Here is a 27,016-nt window from a genome sequence, read left to right as displayed (position 1 = left end):
TTGCTGAACTGAAGATATGCTCTGAATTTCTCTGTGCCTTGGCATTTCATTTATATAATGAGAATGATCATTCTGCCTTGTCTGTTTAGATTGCAAAGAATTCAGGGGCAGAGGTCCTCTTTTAATTATAAATAAATGTGACACCTTGGGGCCCAGAGCCTAAACTCAGGGTCACACCGTGTGGTCTCAGAAATACAATTTCCAATAATAACAGCAATATCATAAGCATACAGCCCAAGAGGATTAGATTTTCTCTTCCATCCAATCTTTCATAGCAAAAGATGGATTAAAAGATGTAAGCCTATCTTTAAAATTGAACAGAACAGTACTGGAATCACGTTTATTAAGAGTAAACTAATTATTTCAGCTCTGTCATTTCCTTGCCAGGGAAGCTGCAGAAGGAAGTCAGTGACTTTGAGGAACTTTGTATTTACAGTGCAACACATTTGCTACTTTCTCCAGTAAAACTTTTTTCTCTACAGTTTTGTTATTTATTCTGCTTGGTGAAGAAATGTCACCGGCAAGACATATTGGAAGCAGTTCAAACAACGGGAGAAAACCAAACAAACTGCAAATATTAGCTACAAGCCTCTGATTAGCCTTTCGATGATTTTGGAAATGTAACTGTGGAAAAGAAATTAACTGGCATTCTCAATCCTCTAGATAAATGAATCAAGGGAGCTGGGTAATGGATTCAGAAAATTAAGGCCGTATTTGTTTTCCTTCATTCTGCATGTGCAATTATAACACTATTTAATGAGCTTCTAGAACCTCCCAGCCGAAATGATCTGAAGTTACAACTAAAAGATGAGTAGGCAGAGGCAGGCTGTGCGCATACCTGGACAGCTGTCAGTAGGACAGCACAGACAGACTGTAAAGAGCTGGGTGGTTTTTTGCATGATACTCCAGGGACAGCTTTGACCCTAGGTAAGTGTCAACAGATTGACAGCAGCCACTAAAAATTCCAGGCTTTTTACAGTCATCTCTGGGACAAACACAAACACAAATCTTCCTGGTATTCGGCTCCTCATCAGGGCTGACCCAGCGTTTGGCCTTTAGCTCTCTTACAGAAACACAAGGGTGAGTCAGCCTTCTGGGTTTTGCCGCTATGCAGCCAAGGTGGCTGAATCCTCAAGAACAGGTATTTAGGCTTAAACTGACCCTCAAGTGGAAAAATTTCAAATCATTCTTACTAATGAAGTAGAACAGTAGTTGGTTGTTGGGTTGGTTTTTTAAATTCTAAAGTAAGGCCTCATCTGAGACAAAACGGAAGGCCAAAACAACCACTGCAGCCTTTCAGGAAAAATGTAGACACCAAAGGACCTTCAAAACAATTCTACTGAACACTTAAACCAGTTTAAAGATTATGGGTTAAAATAACCAACCACTGTGGCTCTGTTTCAGCCTACACAGAAAGCTGTAAGTCAACTGCTTTTTTAGCAGGTGGATAGCAGCACAATGTTACCACTGCTTCATGCTAATCATCAGGTTTGGGCTAGAACACATTCACCAATTTATTTGTCTATATCATGAGGGCAGAGGTCGGGATATCCTGCTAAGTCTAACTAGCAAGAAGATTTCTAGGGAAGACCAAGTCAGAGGTGATTTGTTACAAGAATTCCCAATCATGGCTGGGAGGCAGCCCTCTTCAGCTACCTCTGTAATTATCCCATAGTCACCCTTACCTAAAGTAGCTCTACCAGTGTCAGCAGCAGCAGAACTATTTATGTAACCCGGCCATCAGACGTATTATCATCATATTCACCCCATACATCAAGCAAAATTATGCATGGTCTTTCTCAATCAATATTCTCCACCACAGTTTAACTGCTTGAATAGATACTAGAATCCACATGATTCAGAAGCAACCGATTTTTATCTACTTTGTGAAATTTGCACTTTTTAAAGCAGCTTTTGCTAAAAGTTTGACTCTGTCTTCACTGTCAACCAACTAGTTTCAATAGAGGGTTATGTTCAGCTGACACTGTCAGGAGTTCCTTTAAAATAATGAATTCTTTACCCAGTGCAGACAGGGTTTAAGTGACCTTTACAAATTATCAAGCTGGGATAAATATATATCTGCTAAAATATTACTATCCTTTGCTCTTCTTCAAGTTACAATGGGCTTTCAAATGAGAATGATCTAACTGAGCACGCACACTGTAGCAAACAGCATTTAGCCATGCAAGAAGTTCCTTAGTTATCTGATATGTTTGGTGTAAATGATAAAAATATAATTTCAAAAGTACAAATTTACCTCATCATGTAAAGAAGAAGGTACTAATAAGAGATGTCTTCAAACCAAATCTATTTAATTTCTATGAAAGAAAAAGACTGGTATAATTTGGAAGCTGAATGTTGACTTACAGATGGAAAGACCTATTAGATCATTCATTCCCTCTCTTTGCCAAGACAGGAATGTTTCCTAAAGAACATTTCATACTCTTCTGCCTAGTATAATTTTCATAACTAATTTTCACAAGTACTGGAGTTCCTATCACTTTCCTTAAGATTCTGTTCCACACAAACCCAGCTCAAGCTTAGGAAATATTCCTTTTTAAGAACACCATCAAAAACTTGGTTGCTTTATAAAGCAAGCGCAAGAGACTGGCATATGTATATGGGAGTATTAAGTCACAAAATAGCGGTTTGAGACAGAGAGGGCATTCAATTGTGGGAAGGATGTGGGCAGGAAGCATGTCGCTCTGGAAAGAGCTATCAGTGGGCTGATCATTGATAAATGTGCTGGTTATAACAGACACGTGTAATGACTACTCATTCCTTGGCATTCATCTGTCCATAACCATGTCCTATCTGAATACCTCTGCTAGACTCATAAAACAAGAAGCATTTATCTATTTTAGGTACTTCAGGATGGAATGAATCATGCCCTAAACTTATCTATTTCTCACCATTGACTTTTAAGCGAATCGGTAAGCAGGGTCTGACTTAGACAACTACAGTGTATGTGCCTAGTGATATGTTAGAGTGCTGAGGCTCAACTCTGTTGCCCTCTGGGAGCTCGGGTACTACTTTCATGCAGGCAGCCATATGCATATACCTCAATGTAGAAATGCTAATTTGTGAGGTGAATCCCACCCTGACAATTAAACGAGTCTCATTCTCTGTGACTGTGTTTGCATAACTATTGTTCATGTGCTTTCTTTCCCAATTCCTCAACTATTTGCTTTAGCATTGTGAAAACCAGATAAATTTTGAGCCCAACAGTCTTGCTGGGAACAAGAATGTAGTGGCCTTCTGAAAAAAATCTGGTTCTCTTCTCCTTACCCCAATGAACCATAAGAGTTTCACTCTAAAACACAAAAGGGAAGGCTTGGGAGATGAACAAATGCTCTGCCAACTCTACTCCCTCAAGCCTGCTGGACTGTGATGTTAGAACTGGATGATACTTGCCTTGCTATTACAGGAGACAAGGAGTTCATGAACCACAAACACCAAGAGGACCATTGAGAACACTCCTGCAAGACTGATGGATGGCTCAGGTTGGAATGATGTGATGGAGTATCTCTGGTGGCTTCCCTGAGACCCAGGGGGATTTCAGAGAATTGGAGGTCAGAGGAGTCATATACTGTGGTTAGTCATGTACTTACTACATTTGGAAAGCTTCCATCTAGCAGCATACCACTGAGTGTGGAAGTGAGCGCACAGAATTTGTGAACTTCTGCAAGAAGCTGCAAAACTTTTGTCTGTACTCCAGCAGTGTCTTCTCCATCATATGCATCCCCACACTAGATGCCTCTATTTAGCAGATGGCAGATCAAGCTAGCCTGTTACATCTGGCTCAGGCAGACACTCTAGAAGGGTAAGACCATGGCACTGCAAGTATTAAAGAAATAGTCTTAGAAAGAAGCTGCGACTTTCCTGCCTGAAGCCTCCTTAGTCTGAATATAGACTGCATAGAAAAGATCAGGGCCTTATCTTTACATAATAATTTGCATAACTTTATTTTTAATTAATCAATGTTTTTAACAGTTTATTAAATATATTTATGCAAAAGAGTACAATCTTCCGTTAGATCTTCCCCACTTTACATGACATACACACAAAAATGTGCTAGCTAGTGGGTTAAATCCCATTCTGAGAGCGTAACAACACACGAACATATCACTGTCAAGACAATGCTGATTTACATAGTGTCATTGGTAGATCTGCTCTGACAGATTACGTATTTTGTATCTCTATTAACCGTGCATCATTTTCACATTCTGTTCCAGTTAGCTTGTGACAGAGAACTATTTTTTAAAATCAGCTCTCAAGGCAAAGAAATGTCAGGGTGGAAAAATAAATACATTACACAAGCTTCATGAAAGTATTGAACTGAATGACACCCTGACTTGAATTGGTGAAATCATGGTGAGTAGCTTTAAATAGAAATATTTCTGAAGCAAAAATACCACATTAGATGTTTCATAAAGTGGAGTTAAATTAGTATTAGAATAATTATTACTCTTTTTTTATTACATATTGAGCTGGATCTGTCTTCCTTTGAAGTCCCCAGCAATATTAATATCAATTTAATTAACTTGAAGCAAGATCTAGCCTGGAAAGAGTTATTTTACCATGAATAAAGGAGAAAATGAAGTCTGAAACTCAGCTTTTCTAGCAAAGCACTGAACTCAGATCCCCAGAGATATATAGATACCAATCTCCCACTGGACAAGAAATAGACAGGTAAATATATTTGAGAACCTGGAACTCATTAACTCTGATCCATAGTGAACACAAAATGCATTCACCATTTCCCAAGACAGGTGAATAGTAAGTATAGCAATGGGGGAAAACAGCAATATAAAATCAGTATTATAAGAAAAGGGCAGCTCCGCCTCTGCAATGATGAAGGCTGAATTGATTTTCCAGCAGTCATTACGAACTATGGGAACTATGGCTACTACCTAACAGTTATGTGCAGCTTGCTGGGGGGTGTTCAGTTTGGGGTTTTGTATACTACTTCTAACTACCAGCTCCTCCAAAGGAACGGAGACTGGCTGGCTGGAATCAGTCTGCAGGACAGAGCCAGACAAGATGCCACCAGCTGAAACCCCTTTGGTTTAAACCACAGGTGACATTCTGATCTGAGTTATACCAAAGTTAATCAGACACATGGAGATGCTAATAGGATCAGAATCTAGCTCAGGATCAGTGTAAGGACTGTGGTTGATGGAGTATCTCAGATTACTAACAGGTTACTCTGTATTGCTTTCTTGGGTTTTGCCAGAAAACTGTAGTATTGCCAGGATAATTTCCAATTACCAGCCTTTATTTTGAGTGTGCTGTACATGCCGAGGTGACCAAAGATATTATTTACTCTTCTTTCCCAGAAAAATGTGCTAACTGAATGAGGGGAACTTGTTTTTTCTCTGTCTATTTTTATCCTATTTTTGAAAAATGAGGCTATGCCAAGTGGAAGTTCATTGTCTCTCTCATTAACCTTGTGCCTGCATCTGGAATTTACTTTGATCCTATAACTTGTTTAAATTTTATAATCATGGCATAACAAGGGGTTTTTTATCCTTTGTGTATTTTACAAGTCTTCCATTATTGACATAGTTTTCTAAAGATACACCCTGAAAGTTAATCTTATCTCAAATTAGTTTATCATATATGGTGTTTATGGAGGTACTAAATGATTCTGTTCTCACAAAAGTTTCTTGCTCACATTATTCCCTCTCAGTGGAAAAAAAAAACCCACAGAATGAACGATGGGAGGAAATTTCCCTTAAGATCCTCAACTGTTATCCCAATGGAACCTGAGGCTCAAGCTCAGTTGCGACAGAATATGTCTTGCAGTGTGTCCAAACCCAGCAGATTTCAAGGAACATTGAACCTTAGAGATATTTAAAGAGGCCGCAGCAATCTCATCAAGGGTTCTGTGTCTCTCCGTTAGTCTGTTTTCTCAGTGGGTGTTATCTCACGTTCACTGAAGTTATATTACAAACAATTCCATGTAGTCAGAGAGCTCTGAACCTCCTTTGCTTTAAATGGACTGTGTACCTTCTTATCTGCTAAGCACCTTTACTGACTGGCTTCAGACTTGCTAGAAAAATCTCCCACAGGATGTACAGATGTTATGTGGTAGGAAACGGGAGGTGAATTCTGAATTCTGGCGAACTGAAGGTGCTAGAGTTTGGGACAAAGAAAATCTTAACACTGCACAAAGCAGTCATCAGCTGTCAATGTCAGGCCTCGCTACCTCACCACCTCACTGCCATGCCACTAGAAATTTGTGGATATGATTTTTCTATCTGAGTATCTTAGAGAATTAACTAGAAATAAACATAAGTACATCAGACGAAGTCCTACTTCCTAATGCTTTCAGAGACAGAGGACAACCTCACTGAGGCTCTGCTACAAATATTTTTTCAAGACCTCAGTGTTTGTGAGACATCCTTAATTCAAAAATTGAGGATGATTCTGGTACTGACAAATCTCACAGATTCAGCCTTGTCTCACCCTCTGATAATGTCGCAGACACTGCTGAAGAGCAGATGCATGCTATGAGAGACGATGAAATGAAGAAAAGAACAGGAAAGAACATCCAGTCTTCCACACAAGTAGTCCATGATCTCAAGATGTCTGCATTGCTGGCAGAACACACATCCTTAGCAAAACACCTCTGAGCATTTCAATCCTACTAAAGCAGATGTTTCTGCATCCAAAACACACTTTAGGTTGCTAGAATCCAGCTGCAATGTAGTTTTGTTACGATATTTAAAGCGCAGTGGTGCAGAATGTAGATGAGATGGCTGTGCTGAAGAATAGCTTTATCAGTTTCAGTAAAATACATCCAGAAGACAGCAAAGCAGCAAAGCACCATTATTTTAAAGCAAACCAAAAGTATCTTCTACAGACTCTGCAAATTTGTGGAGCTGCTGGGATTGTATTTTAATGTAATGTACTCATTATAACTACTATGTGTAAATAGCTAGCAGTAATATATGACACGATAAACCTGCTACCACTTTGAAGAAGTACAGAATACTCAGAGCTTCTAGTGAAACAGGTATGTGTGGCATCTTAAGTGCGGCCTGGGCATCTCTGTCAGCAGTGGGTAAGGTAAAATCATTAAAAACCATGGTTTCACTGCAAGCACAGTTGGGGCCCAAAATTTAGGAGCCTTGCATAAAAAAGAAGCTTGTAACCTGTGTATTTAACCTTTTGATTTTGACCTATTCCAGTCATCACTACTGGCTTGTCCTTGAGGAATAAAAAAAAAAAATAAATCTTGATTTTGAATGTAATTGCCATGAATTAATCTACAAAAAACAAGTAGCTGTGAATGAGAATATGATACAATTACTTTGCAGGAATTTGGGTGTTCTTCAGTGTACTAACCATCCTCAGTAAATACACTTGGACAAAGGATACTAAAAAAATTCTTACAGCAGAGGTCCAACTGACTTCAACAGGAAATCTGTTTTTCCCACGTAGTACTATGAAAATACATAAGTATAAATCAGCCAGAGATGCAGAATGTGTGTAGTTAAGTCTTACATCTTTAACCATAATGATTATAGTGATAATTTGTAAACCTGTGCCCAGGTCTAATTTACTCACATTATTTTTTTAATGCAAACAGTGATTTTAATATGACAAAAATTACATCAAAGCAGAAAGGAGATGCTGGAAAAACAAGAACGATGAAGAGATGCTGAGGATGGGATTCAGTTACCTGTAAATAAGCTTCTAATACCATCTTACACCGTCTAGGGACTATCTAGGGATCATCTCTTTGTTGCCAGCTGCCACTCCAGAATGGCACTACTCTTCTGGAAGTCCTGTGCCGTATCTGCCAGCTGTCTTGGCTGTCTTGGACATCCTAGGGCAATGAAAATAGTAATGATTGCTTATATTTAGGTAATGAATTTCACCATAACAATTTCTGTTCAGTGATATGTGAGCTCTGTCCAAATTATCCCCAGAAAGGATATGCTGAGGAGGGAAGAATGGAGATACCTGGGTTGAGCCAGCTCTTGTCCTGAAACAATAGAGCCAAACCAAAGTGGCATATCCTTGTATGGCCCCACTGTGTTATATGAGTTTACTGGTTGGGTCTTTGTCAGCTCAAGGATCTCTGCATGATGTTATGCTACATATTGTAGAAACTGCAGAGTTTAGGGAAACAGGAGAATGTTGGCTTTCTCTTTGCATTTTGGCTATATGATGAGGGAACAGTCCTCAGGTAGAGGTAGCTGGGAACACCAAAAACGAAATCAACATATAATTGTAGCTAGGAAATCTGTCTCAGTAAAATGAAGCTGTCTTTGCTTTTCTTTAAATTTCACTTTCCTCCATTTTTTGCTGTTACTAACAGAACAGAGCATGATTTCCCTTTTCTACTTTCATAGGCACTTAGGATCTTGTATCTTTGAAAGATGCTGTCCATCAGAGATTGCAATCTGTCTTGTACCATTCTCAGGTATGTTTAAATCTTCTTTTATGCTTCAAAGGCTGGCTGAAAGAAGTGTCAGGTCATTATTTCAGATTGTAGCTTAATACTTGGGCTTAACAGCGTATGATCTGTCTCCTGTCTTCACCAAAGACCTTCATTCTCTGAAGGTCAAGGTATTAGAATGTTATTTTTAAATATACTCCTAGCAGTGAAGAGTTAAAAATAGGCTTCTACGAAAAGGTACAGTAATTGGCTAAACCTGTTAGCCATCACATGAAGATGATAACTCCTCCCAGGAAAAGACATAGCAAAAGCAGCTTTGACATGGATTTATACTTAGAAGACCAGCTGCAGGCTTACTGGGAAGGAGTTCACAATGTAGGCTCTTGGATTATCAGCAGAAAAAACAGCTTGATTCTGGAAGGGAAGGAGATACGAGAAAAATTTCCTTGTTGTGATCTGCAAGTGAATTCCACAGATCCTCTACTTTGGAACAACCACCAGTAGACAGAAAGTTTAAAAAGATGGAGCTGGGAAAGGCAAAGCTGCTGAGAACCGGCCTCAATGCTTTGTATCAAGCCATCCACCCTGTGCACGGAATTGCCTGGACAGATGGGAAGCAAGTGATACTGACTGCTTTATACTATCATAAAGGAGAGCTAAAGTTTGGAGACTCAAGCGTTGTTGGTCAATTTGAACATGTTCATGGGCTTTACTGGGGCCCCTGTTGCTCTACAGACACCCCAGCTCTGCTTGCTGTTCAGCATAAAAAGCATGTTAGTGTCTGGCAGCTGGGCTACAGCACTGCAGAGAAGAACAAACCCTTGATTTCCCAGACTTGTGAAATCGGTGAGCCGTTTCCACTGCTTTCTCAGGGCTGTGTCTGGCATCCAAAGAAGGAGGTCTTGGCTGTGCTTACAAAAAGAGATGCTTCAGTCTTGCATGCTGTTCGTACTGACAGTACTAGAGTTAAGGCAGATATTAAAAGCAGTGGGCTTATCCACTGTGCTTGCTGGACTAAGGATGGTAATCGCTTAGTAGTTGCTATAGGCAGTGCCCTGCATTCCTACATGTGGGATGATGCTCAGAAAACTCTAAATACCTGCTCTTTTTGCCCTGTCTTTGATGTGGGAGGTTATATCTGTGCTATAGAAGCCACACTGGATTTCCAAATTGCTGTAGCTACTGAGCTTCCTTTAGATAATATCTATGGTTTGAATGCAGGCATTGCATTTGATGTGCCACCTGGTACAGAAACTGGTTCTTTAATCTCACAGTCTGCTCTGGTGCTTGGTGATGAGGAATACTCCATGGACCTGCGAAGAAAGTCCACAGATTCAGATCGATCAGGTGTTGATTCAGTTGCTTCTTCTTCATCAGGTCCTGTGGATTTAACCCATACCCTTGCAAACCACCGTCGGTCTGATCCCGGTCCTTTCATCACTCTGAAATGCAAAGACTCTGCAATGACAAATGGTCAAGATTCTTCTCACTTGATCTTGGTGACTTTTGAGAGGAAGGTAACCACCACCAGAAAAGTCACCATCCCAGGTATTCTGGTTCCTGATATAATGGCTTTTGACCTGAGAGCTCAGATTGTGGCAGTGGCCTCTAATACTTCTAACATTGTTTTAGTATATTCAGTAACCTCTTCCTGCATGCCTCATATTCAACAAATCCAGCTGGAAAAAAATGAAAGACCAAAGGGCCTATGCTTTTTGACAGACAAACTCCTATTGATTCTGATTGGCAAGCAGAAGTTCCCTGAGCCTAGTCTCATTCCATCTTCAAGTTCAGACAGGTACGTAATGCGTCTGATGATCAAAGAACTGATGCTGGAAGAAGATTCTTCAGCATTACCAGAGACTAAACAGAATATGTTCTATAACTTTGAATCCTCTGTTAATATTCCTGGAAAAAGAAAGTTCTTTGAGAATCTTGCTACAGGAGAGCAACCTCAAAGCAGGGAGCTTTTAGCACCAAGAAGTACAGTGATTCAATCTCCTAGCGGCAGGAAAAGACTCATTGAAGAAATAAAGAACCCTAGCTATGAGCAGGGCTCTTCATCAAGTGCGAGTGACCTGGATGTAAAAAGCCTCCCAAGTGACTCCTCAGTGGCCTTGGAAACATTGGATGCTGAACCTACCAATCGTTCAGTGTCTATTCTCGGTTTTGGAACACCTACCAGGCTTTCCGGTAGACCAACTTCCCCTAAAGTGCAGTTGAATGTGATCCAAGAAGCATCAAGTTCTCCTAAAAACAACAATTTTTCAAGTGAAAGAGGAATGAGTCATATATCTAGAAATTTAGAGAGACTTTGTGGCAGTTTCAGTGAGTTACAACTGAGTCTTTCTGAAATAAAAGACCTTGCTAAAAATGGGAGGAGGATATCTTTAACCTATCCATACTCACAGGAACCACCTGTCGTTCACATCACTTACCAGGTAACTTTTTGTCAGCTCAAATAAATTGTGATGGGACACAATTTTAGACCAATCTTGTATTTATTTAGCTTTAAACCAAGAGGATGCAGTTTAATTCTTAACAACCCATGAGAAATGTAACCTGAGTTAAGCATCAAGCTTCATCTAAAATAGTATTATAATGTGTCATTGAAACAATAACTCAGGATGATGTGGGTAACTTAAGACTATACTTCACATGGGAGATTTGTGTCTGTTCTTGTTTGATTATGCACAACTGCCTTGGGTGCTTGATTTTGTGTGCACCTATCAAAGACAGAGAATAGAGCAAACAGTTGCTAATGTACAGAAAGTTTATATGTTCATTCAGTGTAGAGATGAGCCTATGAGTAGTGCAGTACAGTAGCCCACCAGAAACATAATAAATTCAAACCTGAGCTCAATTCCAAAGTTTGAAGGTAACTAGACTGTCGTGAAGACTGAAATATAGTATTGAATCTTCATTTATGGAAAATTTACATGGGCATGACATGAAGTTGGTCTATTTCTACTTTAATTTCTCACCACTAATCTTCACAGAGCTGGACATGCTCAATTTGTAAAGCATATCACCACTTCAGACTTTTGGAGGAAAAAAATAATCTGTCAATATGTAATTATCATTTAATTAAATAAATAGATGAATGTCAAACCGCCATGTTCCTATCCCACCCTTGTTTTGGCAAAATTCATTATGGCTTCAGTAAGAATTTCAACTAAGGTATGTAGGTTGGGTAATTATTTCTGATTATTATTCCTAGTATGACTTGCAGTAATACTAACATTATATTGATAATATTTTTAGTCATGCTGAGGCTGGTGTTATTGTTGCTAAAGCTTTCAGGATGTAGATGCCAATTATAAATGCATTCTTATCTACTGCAACATAAGCAGCAGTATGTCAAAGCAATATATTACATTGTGATGATGCTCAAGCATGTACTTCTCAAACGAATTTGACAATTTGACTCCCTTTTACTTTAAAGGAATCCATACAGACATCTCAGTACTCCTCCTTAAACACTCATTAAGGGAATGGTGACTCAATTCATCATATTCATTATGTTTTAGCAAGTGTTTACTTGGCTTTTAAGCAGATTCTACTATCTTAGCTACTCTGAATAAAAGCAAACCTTTTGATCTGTTTTAGTCAATAATTTAGCATCAATACATTATACAAATTCTGGTGAAAGAAGCAACGTCTATTTTAAATAATCCAGGATTTTATCTGCCAAGAAGCGAGGCCTTCTGTTCTCCAGCATGTTCAAATTAATTCTGATATCTTAACATAAATCAACTTATTTATTTAGCAAGCAGGACTATCTCTTGGATTTGATTGGATTAACCTTTCCAAAGAGAAGTGTTGTTTTTGACAGGTAGCATTAATCTAAGATCTGAAGTCACTGTGCACATTTGCTTGCACAAGCAGTAAGAGTTCATTATCCTGGTTTTTCCCTTTGAAGAAAAAAAGAATAATTAGTGCTTCTAAAATACTTCTAGACTAACTGCATTTAGAAACTAAGATTCTTATGTATCTGAATAGGTTAGCTTCACATTGAGCCAGCAGGAAACACTGCTAGTACCACATTATAGTGACTCAGAAAGAGCCACTTAATGCCTTTCCGACGCACACAGCTTTTCTCTGTATGTCTCAACTAATGCCTTGCATAGCTCAGCCCCTCTCCTGAAATCTAACAGGACCACAGCATGATGCCAAAAAATAGCGAAAAATAGTCCGATGGCAAAAAGGCCTCCAGATAGACAGGGAAATATTTCCTTCATAGGCAGTTAATAATTTTCTCAGAAAATAGTTGTTTTGATTAGTTTGGATTCAGACATCGGAACCTTGTTCCTCCTTCAGGACTTGATTAGTGCTGTGAGCTCAGAGACCAGCTGGGCTGTGGGTTCCAGCAAGGCTCTACTTTCACAGTGCAAAAAGTCAGGAAATAGCTTTATTGCCTTATGATAGAAATATCAGCCTGTGGAAAACATTCTAAGCTTTAGGAACACTGCAGTCCAGTCAATAATATGGCCATTATCTTTCAGCTTTTTGTGCCAAGTGCATGTCTTCCTAAGTGTTTATATAATCCCCAGGATGGCAGAGACTCGATCTTGAGTGAGAAATCTATTGTACTATAAAATATAATGATCACTACTGCATAACCATATTTATGCATTAAAAACATAAAAGGGAAGTTTAAAACCTAATAGATAAAAATGTAGTAATAATTAACAGGCAATTATGAACACTGTTGTGTAGAAGCGTTATTGATGTGTTTATGTATGTTTCCAGTTCTCCTTAGAAAACCCTAATGTGTATTACTTAAGAATTCATAACGTCTGCTCACTAAATAGTCCTCAAAACCTTTGTTTATTCTGTACTGCTAGCCTACCTATAACTCCTCTGAACTCACGTCCATGCAGCACTACCAGAATTTGGAGCCCATAGCTATAAAAGAACAACATGATCACTCACACTTTGGAAATGTCACTGCACTATCACTTGTGTAATAGCATTCAACCACAAGAGGTGACTTGATCATTCAACCCTGAAAAGCAAATATTATTGCTCTTTCATCACATACAGACTGTGATTCAGGATAGTGTGGGAGGGCAGACAGATAAATGCAGTAAGAGGATATTATTTAGAAAGAAAGAAAAAAAAAACCCAAAACAAAGAAGAGATGAGGATCTGTCACAGATTTGTTTCTGTTTCATTTTGCAGAAAGATACTTTTATCATCCATTTCCTCCAGAAAAGAAACAGCTGCAGAATATTTAAACTAGTCTCATTCAAAAGCTAATTACAGTGGAAATAAAGCCAATTTGGATTTGAAATTAATGGCATTTAGGCAAACTCCAGGAGGAGTAAGATTCATCTTAAACTGAAGAATATCTTAAAACTCCCACATTTTGCTCACAAGCAGTATTATGTCAAAAGTTATATGTCACTGAGAGCATATATTGCATAATTTATTAGGAAATAACTATCTTTTTGGCAATTAGTCACAATGATTTCCTTTTCTTAGCACTCACCAATAATTGTATACAAGTCAATTTATACTTTTATAGCATCTTCATACAATTTACTATGGGAAACTTTATTGCCAAGGTCAGCCATAAAAGAAACAATTTTTCTACACAGAGCTGTGAGATAAATAGAAAGGATCCAAATATATGGCAATAAAGTTCTTCTGATAGAAATACATGAAATAAAGAAGGGGGAAATAAGGGTGGCACAGTAAACGAGCAAAGACCAGGTCGCAATGATCCACTGTAATAAGACCATGAACCCGACTGAAATCTAAGGGGCAATTTTGACTTGGGTTGAGCAATAAGTCATGAAAATGATGCAAGAGAAAGGCGATTTGACTGCTTCCTAGAGTAAGAAACTGGTCAGCCATCCTAAAGTTAGAAGGAAGAGATTTAGGATGACTGTAAAAGAAAGACCTGCAGTAGTCAAGAGAAGGTGTGATTAATGCAGAGGTAACATTTTGCACAAAGGCTGAGGAATTTGTTAAAAACAAATTCTGATAACAATGTTCTGCGACTGATCAATAGCAGACAAGCAGGCTTTGTACAGGAGACACAGTACCTTTTATTAAAGCAGAGTATTTCTTTGTTCGATATATAGATGCACAAGAAAAGGAATATCATAGAACCATATCACAAAATGGTTTGGGTTGGAAGGGACCTGCTAGGCCATTGAGTTTCAACCCCCCTTCCATGGGCAGGGACACCTTCCACTAGACCAGGTTTCTTAAAGCCCCATCCAACCTGGCCTTGAACACTGGCACAGATGGGGCAGCCACAACTTCTCTGGGCAACCTGTGCCAGTGCCTCACCACCCTCATCGTAAAGAACTTATTCCTAATATCTAATCTAAATTTACAGTCTTTTAGGTTAAAGCCATTCCCCCTTGTCCTGTCACTCCATGTTCTTATAAAAAGTCCCCCTCCAGATTTCTCATCATCCTCTTTAGGCACTGGAAGCTGCTCTAAGGTCTCCCTGGTGCCTTCTCCAGGCTGAACAAGCCCAGCCCTCTCAGCCTGTTTCCATAGCAGAGGTGCTGCAGCCCTCACAGCACCTTCGTGGCCTCCTCAGGACTTGCTCCAGCATATTCACTTCCTTCTTAGGCTGGGGCCCCAGAGCTGGATGCAGTACTGCAGGTGGGGTCTCACCAGTGCAAAGTAGAGGGGGAGAATCACCTCCCTTGACCTGCTGGTCACACTTCTTGCAATGCAGCCCAGCATACTTTCCCAGCCCAGGCTTTCTGGGCTGCAAGCGCACATTGCACATGTAATGTCAAAAATTAATCCAAGTTTTTGCACTATGCAATGAAAGTAAATACCCGAGTTTAAAAAAAACCCAAATCCACACTGAAAACAATCATCATGAAAGCACAAGCATGAGGACAAACAGTATATCTTAGACGACAATCAACCTGAACCAGTAGTTGCAGAACTATCAACAGGGAGCCAAGCATAGAGAAATGCTAGCGTATCACCTGAAATGCCAACGTGCATAAATGCAAACTGCACTGGGATTTGAGCACCCACGAGCACATCGGATCTCTTCCAATATAAATGTTTTACAGGCTTATGCTTCTCTGACATCTTAATTAGGTTTGCCATTGGAATGTCCCACATAAGGACAAGCTTAGATGCTAAGAACTCTACCAAAATAAAATCAGGATCCAGCAAAAATCAATCAGAAATCACATAAACGGTGGAATTCATGACAGGAAGTGCGGAGCACTGTAGGCTGCCAAACCTAATTAATACTACCCATGGCAATGCTGCGCAAGGCATAATGAGACACAGTACTTTGAATGTCAAAAATCATGGTTCTCATTCCTCCTCAGTTAGCCATCTAACATGCTTTCCATTGTCCCCTGGACCAGAACCCCATGTCTATTTAGTTTACTAGATCTTCATCCTCCACAATGTGTATGAGGGTAAGGCAAAAGCAAGCTGACTAATGGGTACTAAGGTATCAAAACTGACATCCCACTGAAGCACAACACAAAGAACTGAAATCAAGGGTTTAAGAAAATGAAAACAGAGTTCTGGCACTACAGCACTATTCATCTTACAGTGCAGATCTGTGAGTGACTAACTGGATACCTTTCCTTTATAGAAGAACAGATTATTGACACAAAGGACATCAAGAATATTTGAAATACCTGTAATACAGTATACTACTTGAAATCATGCCACACAGGAAATTATTTGTTCAACAGCAGAGAATAGGGATTAATAGAAGATATATAAGACGGTTAAGGAATTAGCTGGAAGGAAGATAGCAGATGATTAAAGTAACATAAAAGAAAATGGAAGAAATTTACTAGTGGATTTTCTCATGATTGATCTTCAGGCTAATCTAAAAGTTTCATTAATGATTTGATGAGATATGCCAATAAAATCTGTGTGTGGCATAAAGTCAGTATTATTTTCAATAGAGGACCAGGATATCACACCTGTAATTTGATGACCTTAGCATCTAGAATTAAAAAAAAAAATGGACTGAAATGAACTAATGTAAAGTGTATAGTGATACCTTCCAGGATTAATAGAAGGAATTTCTCCTATAAACTGGATATTCATTAGCTGGAAACAACCATGAATGATAAAAGATTGCATGTGTTAAGTGAATACAAGATGACTATGAATAAAAAATGTGATGTCCTTATAAAAGGAACAAAGCAGTCTGTGGGTACACTGGCAAGGTACACCCAGTAAGTAATGCAATACTGGGCAACACAGCGGTGAGGCCTCACCTGGAAAATGTTTTACATTCCTACATCCATATGCGTGACACATTCAAACTGCAAAATCCATTACTTACCCAGAATTAGTAAAACCAATTCTGATTAGTAGCATATTAATATTTACCTCACTGTTTCATCATTCATTGAATTCAAATTCATGAAGATGATTTTAGCATCCAGGCAGGTGTAGGCAGTACATGAGGAAACACAAGGAAATCACAAAATAGTGAAAAAGGTCAAGAGGCAGAACTAGTTGACAGTGGGGCTCAAAAAAGTGACAAAAGACATGCTTTTTTATCACGTAGTCTTCTGGTGTATAACATCTAATCTGGGAACTCTTTTTGCCTTAGGAAATTATCTTCTTCTCCAATATATCTGCATTCCAAAACACGAGTTTTGAAAGACAATTTGGCAACGCTGCAATGGTCTGGCTGCTGCCCAGAAGACCCAGATTTATAGACATAAATTCTGATCTGTCATGATTTATAAGCTATAAATTCTGATCAAGGGGGAGGCTGACATGGATGAAGGAAAAACCATTATTGAATCGATGGTTTCTTTCTGTTGGATTTTGTTGAGGGAAAGTTGTACTTGGCATACTGCAGCAAGCTGGCTAAAGAAACTTAATCTGAAAATATTCTCTCACATAAGTGGAAATCTGCTTGTTTTTTCTGTGATTAATATGCTCTTAGTCTACCAATAAACTTTGGTTTAGGATAAAACAACTAACATTAAGGGATTTTAATCTGAGAATTGCAAGTCCTCTGGCTCCTATTGGAGATAAACAGAAACAGAGCAAAACCATCACATATTTTGGGAAGAGGTGAATTAAAAGTAGATTTGACTAGAAAATTGTCTTTGGTTTAAGGCATGAAAATAGGAAGTACTAAGGTGAGATTTTATTTGTATTTATAACTGTCACAAATTACTTCCATGACCTTGAGTAAATCTCTTAATCTTCCTGTGTAATGGTTTGATCATCTATAAAAAGGGAATACTAACAGTTACCTGCCTCTCAAAAAAAGACAAGAGTTTAAATCAGTTAATCCATGTTATGATGTGTGTGAACATATTCCTCAAAGAGAAGGCATGTTATCATCATTTAAACTAAACATTAAAGGCATGCTATCATCACTTACACTAAAAAAGACAAAATAATTAAAGGAATAAAACAGAGAAAGATTCTTGACTTGACAGAATTTGCCAGCAGACAAAAATAAATGTAAAGATGATTACATTTATCATTGTAAACAGAAACATATGACAAAGACAGAGAAAATAACTAACATGAATGCTCATGAGTGATGAAAGAAATAACTCTGAAACTTAAGCTTTGAGCTCTGTACTTGAGAAAATGCTTAGGATAAAAAAAAATATATACCATTTAGTTCTGCATATACAAAACTACCTTCCACTTCCAATGGCTGTTCCAATAACTTGCAAGGCTAACTAGGAAATGTACTAGAACAAAGTCATCCTTAGTATAGATTTCTGTTTAAGTGATTTCAAGTCAACAGAGGCAGATATAGGTTGTCTTCTTGTTAATTTTAAGTTAAAGCATATCTATGTGAAAAAATGAACCACTTGGGGTCAAGACAATGTACTTGTCTCATTTACAGCCCACCTTTTACTGTAATTCATTAACTGAAGTACAAGTTTGAATAAACTCTGCTATTTCAACCTGATTTCAGGAAAATGTAGTAGTTGCTACTGCTGAACATTTAGTTTTGAGCCCATTGAGCTTTAAGTGCATTTAGGTTCAATAGAATGTACTATTATATAATTTGAAGAGACCTAAAAATGACAAAGAAATTCTGTTATATAGTTACAGCTGTAATAAAAAGTTACTATAGGTTTATGACAACAACAAAAAAATACACTTCTTTGATGAATTCCTTATTAACTACACAGCAACTAATTTCTGGCTGTTTTAAATGGGGAAAGGGATGAGAAGACCTTTGAAAGCTGGGAAGCTTACACTTTTAACAGAAATATATCCTTACAGTTCTGACATCTTCAGTCAATCCTAATACATAAATAAATAACCACCCGTAGTCTAGCAGCATGGCCAATTTATGAGAGAGGTGGGGAAAAATACTTTTGCAACAGTTGGCAGACATTTGCATTTACAGAATCCAGTGTGGCTGTGTGACGGCACATGTATTGTGTACAGAAAAAGGAAAGTGACTGACTTAGAAAGGTTGTTACACATTACACAGCAGAAAAAAAGGCACACTCACTGAGAGAGTGAATGAGTCAAAAGACAGCACAATTAGAAAAAAGACAAGCATTAAAAAAGACGTTTATTTAGTCAAAGGTTAGATTATTCTGCACAGAAATAGATGATGTCGTGAATTCATTCAGCATTTCATATAGCAAGAAAGATTCAAGGGCATGAAATAGACACTGAAAAGGCAGGACTAAAACAGGAGTTAGAATAGATGACATCTTTTCAATCCATTCTAAAATGGTAACTTGAATCCCTTCTGAATGCGCAAAACGGAAAGGTCTAGGAGATGGGACAAGTAAAACTACTAATTCAAAGAACAAATAAAATCTGTTAAATCTGGGGTTATCGCAAACATAAGGGTTGCCAAAGGAATAAAAAAACCCCAACCATAACACATGGGAACTACACAGGTGGTAATTATGGAGAGGAAAGAACAAAATGAAATTCAGAGGACAAAGTATAACAAGATTATCCAGAAGAAAATGTCCAATTCACATATATTTTCTAATGGCTTTGAGTCTCTGGAAAATTTTAATGCTAAGACAACTTTCAAACGATAGCCGATAGGAAAATCTCAATGCAAACATATATCTACTCCATAACCACATTAGCTCAACCATTTTGTGGTCCTTGCACTTTGCAGTAATCAGAATGATGGAACACGAAGGTGTTGATTCTCAAGGCCAGCTAAACATCATGAAGCATCTTTGTATGTGTGTGTTCTTTTAGTGAATGGCAGAGCAAATTCCAGGGCTGTAAATCCATACATTCCCTCTGTCTCAAAGAAAGTCACAGGATTGCCAAGCTGCTTTGTTACGACAGCTTTTCGGAGAGACTGTTGCTATGCCCAGTCTCTCTGCAATTCTCTCTGTGCCAGAACTGAGGGGTGAAATAGCTGATCAGTGACTATCAAACCCACCCACACGTACAACTGAAACTGAGCAGACTACTCATTTGCTCTGGTAGCATCTTGGACAACTTCATTCCAGGCATGATGCATTTCCTTCCACTGAATTGACTCTTCAGGCAGAAAGGCCCAATGGCCACATACATACATGAACTGATACATTACTTATACAGGGCAGATGTAATTTTGAGCTGCATAAGTGCAGAAAGCAAAGAGTCATATTCCTCTTCACCTGGGACTAAGAGTTTGTGTTTAGAATTTTACTGCAGGATGGTGTCATCTATAAATTGTAGCAAACGCAGAGAAGGAAAAAACCAAATTGCTAAAGAACCGAACGAGTAAGGGCAGAGGAATGGTTAAAAGAACTCAGGCACAATGTCTAAGCCTTTAACAAGATCTTTTCTTTTACATCCATGCATTTGAAGAAAAGTTTTTCGAATGGAGCAGTTTCTGAAGAAACAAAAGATGTTCTCCTCTGTGATGGCAAGATCCCTTTGAATTTAGTCCAGCAGCTGTTTGATCTGCCTGTTATTGAAATGAAGCACGGTATGTTCTTTTTATTTCTGGTATCTGCTTTCACCTGGGATTTTTAATGTAAAAGGCATTTGTGGTAGAATAATAACCCCATGCTGTAATAAACTGAGATAGCTAACTTTTTTTTGATAAGTGTGTGTTTTCCTTTGCCTGAAATACGGCAAAGTGTCTTGAAATCACTTAAATGCTAAGTAACTGCAGAACTAGCCATTATCAGAATAATGTGTTAGATTAGAGGAAGGCTGAGAAAATAATCAGTATGCTGTGTTATCTAGAAATAGAAATGCTTCCTTGACACCTTTTGGCATTTTGCTTTGCCCATCTTTATAAGCATGTCCCAGACCTGACAACAGAATTACCTTGTCACTGTCTTCTCACATATGCTACCTTCTCAGCAACACACATACTGTTATTTTTTAGCCATTTCTGTACAATGCTTCAGGTGGCTTTCCTCATCAGGGTCTAAGTATATTATGATCTTACAGTACATAGTATTTGGCTATAATTATGATCTCCTTGCAAGGTTTCCACACTGACAGATCCATAAATTACTGATCCCTTGCCTTAGCCCCTGACAGGCTGAGACATATTGGCTTAACCAGTATACTCTGTCTTATGAGAAATGAACTGTTAGTGAAAGCAAACAAGCACAAATACAGGCTGGGTGAAGACTGGAATGAAAGCAGCCCTGAGGAGAAGGACCTGGGGGTGTTGGTGGACGAGGAGCTCAACATGAGCTGGCAGGGGGCACTTGCAGCCCAGAAAGCCAACCGTATGCTGGGATGCACCAGAAGTGTGACCAGCAGGTGAAAGGAGGTGATTCTCTCCCTCTACTCTGCTCCGGTGAGACCCCACCTGCAGTACTGCATCCAGCTCTGGGGATCCCAACATAAGAAGGATGTAGAGCTGTTGGAGCAAATCCAGAGGAGGCCACGAAGATGCTCAGAGGGCTGAAGCACCTCTGCTATGGAGACAGGCTGTGAGAAGGCTCCAGGAAGACCTTAGAGCAGCTTCCAGTGCCTAAAGGGGCTGACAAGAAATACGAAGAGAAAATTTACACAAGGGACTGTAGTGACAAGACAAGGGGGAATGGCTTTAACCTGTCAGAGGGGAGATTTAGAATAGATATTAGGAAGTTTTTCCCTGCGAGGATGGTGAGGCTAAGCTGTGGCTGCCCCATTCCCGGCACTGTTCAAGGCCAGCTTGGACACAGGGCCTTGGAGCAACCTGGTCTAGTGTGAGGGGTCCCTGCCCATGGCAGGGGGGGTTGGAACTGGATGATCTTGCAGGTCCCTTCCACCCCAAACCATTCTGTGATTCAATGATTCTATAAAGAAAAAAAAAAAAAAAGAAAGAAAAATGTAATATTCTAGCTGTAGTTTTCTAGCTACTAACGGTTACATACCAGACTTTGAAATAATAGGCTTATTGGTGAAAAAGAAACCAGGCCTGGGATGTTACTGGTGCTGGCACCTACAACAGTTGGAAGAAAGCAATGCAAAATATGCACTATTCTGCCATTCATATTCTGCTTATCTCCTTGTTGATAAAACCACAAGATTGAAGGAAAGTGGCTACAACCACAGTACAGATCAGGGGAGCTGCCTTTATTCAAGACACTTTTGGCCATTTCAGTTTTCCCCAGGCTTACAGCAGTTTCAGAGAGTTGTTCCAGAAGATAAGGATATGCAGGGTTTGTATTTTTGTCAGCATTCTCTCTCACCTGTACAGTGCAGTGGAGGCATATATGAAAAACTCTGCTTGCTCTTGAGGCCTGAGACATTTCCCAGCAGGCTCCTGCAATAACACAGTGCAGCTTTGCAGGGCAAGGAGGATACCATTTTTGGCCTGTACTTCCAGCTCTTGATTTTGGAAACAAATGCCCATAATGAAAAAAAGAGGCTTAGATTTTGGTATGAAAATAATAAATAATGGGCCTGAGAAAACCTATATTCAGCTCTACAGAACAGTTGAATATGTATTATTTAATTAGCACAGCATCACTTCTCAATTTCATGCATTAGACTTCAGAAATACCAAAAAGACAGTGTCTCAGAATCATCATAAATTGTCTCTCTTTATGTTCAATGGGGTGCTTGGCTTTTCTGAAATTGAGTCTGTTTCTTGACAGCAAAAGGAACAAATGAAACAAGAATCTTTCCACAACTCACCAAAATCTTGCAAAATTACCAGGTTTGGGGCAGAAGCAGCTTATGTAGCTCTTATTCAGTTCTGACCAGTAAAGGTTTACATTTCTAATTTTTTCCTTTGCCACAAGGCATGAATATTAAATGTGAAGTTTAAAAATATCATTCCCATCCTTTAATACTATATAATTAAAGGGGATGTAATGAAGAGTGTGCTCGTATTACAGTGACAGCCTGGCATTTTTTACTTTGAATAAACATTTAAACTTGAATATACTGGGGGAAAAATGTTCACAGCTGTAGGCCAAATTAATATCGGCAGCAAGGCTATGAAGATCATCAGAGTTACACAAGCAATGAACTTGGCCTCACTGTTTGCACTCTAAGCCCAGGACTGTAATGCCATTACCTGTACTAAATGCAGCCTGACATATAGTGCCCTGCTATTACCACACAGAAGCCTCTCTTTTCAGCAGGGTGTCATCATAATAATTGTCCATAGCAAAAGGGTATTACATTCCATACAGGGTTTTCCCACCATTTAAATATTTTGTGGGATATCCTTCAAAGCAAGTGTTATCAACAACACAGAGAACTTCAAATATTTCAACAGATGAAAAGAAAAAGTCCCAAGAGTTTGACAAAAATGCTTTATCCATTTGACCAACAATGCAACCATCAGTTTGGACAGCAGGATTTCCACTTTTAGGCTCATAGCTTACAGAATCTGAAGTCTGTCCAGAATTAGAAAGAAAGAATTAAAAGTAGAAGATTAAGGATTCATGGTTTGGAATGACAATCTTCTTATGATGTAACAGGTGACAAGACAACATGCAATAGAGTAGCAGCCTGGAAAAGTGCTTTGTTAATAGTATAACGAGGGGAGATTTGCCTTGTGCAGGAACATGCTTTGTCATGACTGACAAAAATTAAGCACAGTTCCCCTGGATTTTCTACAGTTCCTTTTTTTCACACTCCTTTTCAAAACACAGCTTCATCTCCCAAAATAAAAAATTTCAATAACAGAACATATCAGGGCTTTCTCTACCTCATATTCCAGTTAATGCCTCTGCTCCATAAGGACAGGATCATATGCTGTAAGAAAAATGCATCATACAAAGGCTCCCGCAATGCTTTTCAGTTGCCACAGATTTTTTTTCCTTTTCATAAAATGTCAAACTGAAAACAAAGCCAAATAGAGAATTCACTATTTTAGATAAGAACTGCAATACCCAGTCCAAAAAGAAACAGATGGATCACTAGAAAAAAAAAAAATTATGGTACATATAGCTTCATTTTCAAGCTGACTTGCAAAGGACAGTAAAAAAGCAAGGGCAGGAAAGGTTTATTTTCTACTTCTATGCAATACATAAAGTGAACTTTAATGATTTTGATGTCTTTGGTTTCTAATCTTGCCTCTTTTTAACTTCAGGAAAGAAAAAGATTGAAAACATCATTCAGATTTTGTTCATTCTCTTCATGAGAAGTTTTGATAAACAATGAAAGAAATTTTATTAGATCAGCTTTTGTAAACAGTCTTTTGTAAATCATGATACCTTTTGTAAATCTTCAAGGTGTAACTTCCTTCCATTTGCCATATGAATTTGAAAACATACTGAACAATCTTGGCTTGACAGTAAAGGAGATGGAAACCCCTACTTTCTTCTAGAACAAATACAGCACAATCATTTCTTTGCCAACTTTTCCAGTTTTTATGATCCCTTCATCATTGGGGTAGAGCAGATGAGCAAAAAGCATAAGCAGAAGTAGACGTCACTAGAATAAAAGTCAGCATAGAAAGGCTGGCTGAGTTTTCAGAAAATGGAGATACTTATTGTCCATCAGAACAAGCAAGGATGCACCTTGTTTTTCAACTTAATTTAAATAACGGACAAAATGCCTCAAACCTTTCAAGACCTTTCATTTAGCCTCTCTTTGCATTTACATGAAGGTGTGTTCAGCATGGATTGTCAGACCTTAATGTCATTAGTGTAATAAGGCTTTAGTGCACAAAAAGACAGGCTGCCCCGCTTGCATGCTGGCTGGCTTTTTAAAATGTGCTTGTACATTTTATGTAACCAGAGCAGTGCATTCATGTTCTTTTTTTGCTTATTTTTTTGTAGGCTCTTCTTGGATTGTGCTCACTGCAGACAAGGATGGCTTTGTGCCATTAATATTCAAAGCAGCACAAGAGATAATCATAAGGGATGGAACTGACAGTTCAGAAATCTACGGAGGTCACTCCTACAAAAAAAGCATTTCGAGTCGACCGCCAAGCAGAGTGACATAATTTCTGAACAAAGACAGCTAATGACCTTCTTGTCTAATACAATATAGAGACATTCTGCAGTGTCAGAAACTGAGTGACTAGGAAGCCGTCTTCAATACTTTCAATATATTTTAACTGTAAAATCCATGGCATGGTTACACTATAGCTAAATCCTAGGGTTGGCTGGACCCTCATGATTTCTTCTGAAGGATGAGAGCTAGAGTGAAGTTTACCACAGCTGTGGTCACTAATGGCTGCCAGTGGACTGAAGCAAAGAGACCAGCCTCTACTTTAGTTGTGGTCAGGATGTTCTTGGAGAAACAATATTATACTAAGAATCATGCAGGAACAACAAATCTAGCTAATACAGGTGTATAGTCCACACAAAAGGTGAAGAAAATACAACTAGAGTATTTATATTCATTAAGGAAAACTGGGAAAAGAAAAAAAAAAGAAAACTGCTTCAGGCTCTCTGTTCCAGCTGGATCCCATGGAAACCTGCAGCTTTCCAGAGATGCTTCATTTTTATATGAAAATGTTCAATTACTAAAAGGCTGCATCAGTGTCTCCTGTCAGTGTCTTACACAGCACATAGATTTATATATGCACACAGAAAAGAAAATACCTTACAAGGTAAATTAAGGATCAAAGATATTGAACATAAGTTTCATTTGGCTGAATGCAGGTGTCTACATTGAACTTGTCATCCAGGCTCCTGTATGATCAGTCAAAAAAAGAAAAGCACTTCTACAGCAGATTACTCAAGCCCTAACATAGATTTCTAAAACTGATTGTGGTGAACCATTTCTATTAAGCAAGTAAATAAGTGCCTATTCCTTGCCACCAACTGCAAAAGCAAGCTAAGGTAACTAGTTTAAACACATTTACGTTTAGTCAGATTAACTTCATGCTCAGAGACAAGAGGAAATACAGACACAACCGAGAAGCAGGCAGACAGATTTGTGAAAATGAAACTATCATGATTATTGTGACAGAAAAATGCATGAGGGAAGAAGTGTGACCAGCAGGTTGAGGGAGATAACTCTCCCCTTCTACTTTGCTCTCATGAGACCCCACCCACAGTACTGTGTTTAGCTCCAACCTAAGAAGGACAGGGAGCTGTTGGAACAAGTCCATAGGAGGCCACAAAGATGCTCAGAGGGCAGGAGCACCTCTGCTGTGGAGACAGGCTGAGAGAGCTGGGCTTGTTCAGCCTGGAGAAGAGAAGGCTCCAGGGAGACCTTAGAGCACCCTCAGAGGGCCAACAAGAAACCTGGAGAGGGACGTCTTATAAGGGCGGGTAGGGACAGGACAAGGGGAAACAGCTTTAAACTGGCAGAGGGGAGATTGAGATTAGATATTAGGAAGAAATTCTTCCCTGTGAGGGTGGGGAGGCACTGGCACAGGTTGCCCAGAGGAGCTGTGGCTGCCCCATCCCTGGCAGTGTTCAAGGTCAGGTTGGACAGGGCTTGAAGCAACCTGGTCTAGTGGAAGGTGTCCCTGCCCATGGCAGGGGGGTTGGAAGTAGATGGTATTGAAGGTTCCTTCCAACCCAAACCATTCTGTGATTCTATGGTTCTCTGAAGAACTGAATGAACTCATTAACTTTTCATCCTCTGAATGGAAAGACATGGATAAAGTGTAATGAGCAGCCATGGGTGTGCAGCCTAGCATTTCATACTGCTGCACAGGCCCCAGCAGAAACCATGGAAAGCCATGCCTGCTTCACCCTGTTGATGTTATGTTCAGGGAAACATAAAAGGGATGAGACTTATTTAAGCTACTACTAAGGCTTATTTTCCATACTGTGCATTTTGGATCCTGTTAATACTCTCAGGCAGTCTTTTATCTCTTGCCTGGGAACCATGGCAAACCTGTTTATGGAGCACAGATATGCTAAAATCCAGTTACAACACTTCACCCAGTATGAAGGCTCAATCAAGAAGGTAGTTTGAAGGCACTGAATGCGTTTGGAGGTTTGGCATTACTGCCATTCCAGTGTACAGCCAAAAATCTCATGAGGAACAGTTTCAATTCACTGAATAAAAAATGTCCTTCTCATGTGAGTGTCCTCCCAGAGTCAAAGGAATCATCATTCTATACCACCTATAACCACAGGTATGCCATGTAGTTGGGTATATTCGTACTACCTTGTTCAAAGAGACCTTCTAAGGAGCTTTGAAGAGTATTCCTGTTTGAAAACAAAAAAAAACCAAAACAAACCTGACCTTTTAACAATTAAATGCATCTATTACTTCACAGTTACTTTGTTAGCTGGATTTCCAGCT

The 27,016-nt window shown here is 39.0% G+C and overlaps 1 protein-coding gene across 1 annotated transcript; it reads left to right on the top strand.

The window, feature by feature from the left end:
- Positions 1–8,934: 8,934 nt before the first annotated feature.
- LOC308220515 (WD repeat and coiled-coil-containing protein-like) lies at positions 8,935–24,749 on the top strand (the record flags this gene model as incomplete). Its single annotated transcript, XM_080616561.1, has 3 exons — positions 8,935–10,854; positions 20,204–20,324; positions 24,583–24,749. 3 exons carry the CDS (start codon positions 8,935–8,937, stop codon positions 24,747–24,749), a joined length of 2,208 nt encoding a protein of 735 aa, XP_080472687.1.
- Positions 24,750–27,016: the final 2,267 nt, after the last annotated feature.

This window comes from Psittacula echo (assembly GCF_963264785.1).
Source record: "Psittacula echo genome assembly, chromosome: 4".
Lineage (NCBI taxonomy): Eukaryota > Metazoa > Chordata > Aves > Psittaciformes > Psittacidae > Psittacula > Psittacula echo.
Note: the sequence above shows the minus strand (reverse complement) of the source record. Positions and strands in the feature narration are given on the sequence as shown.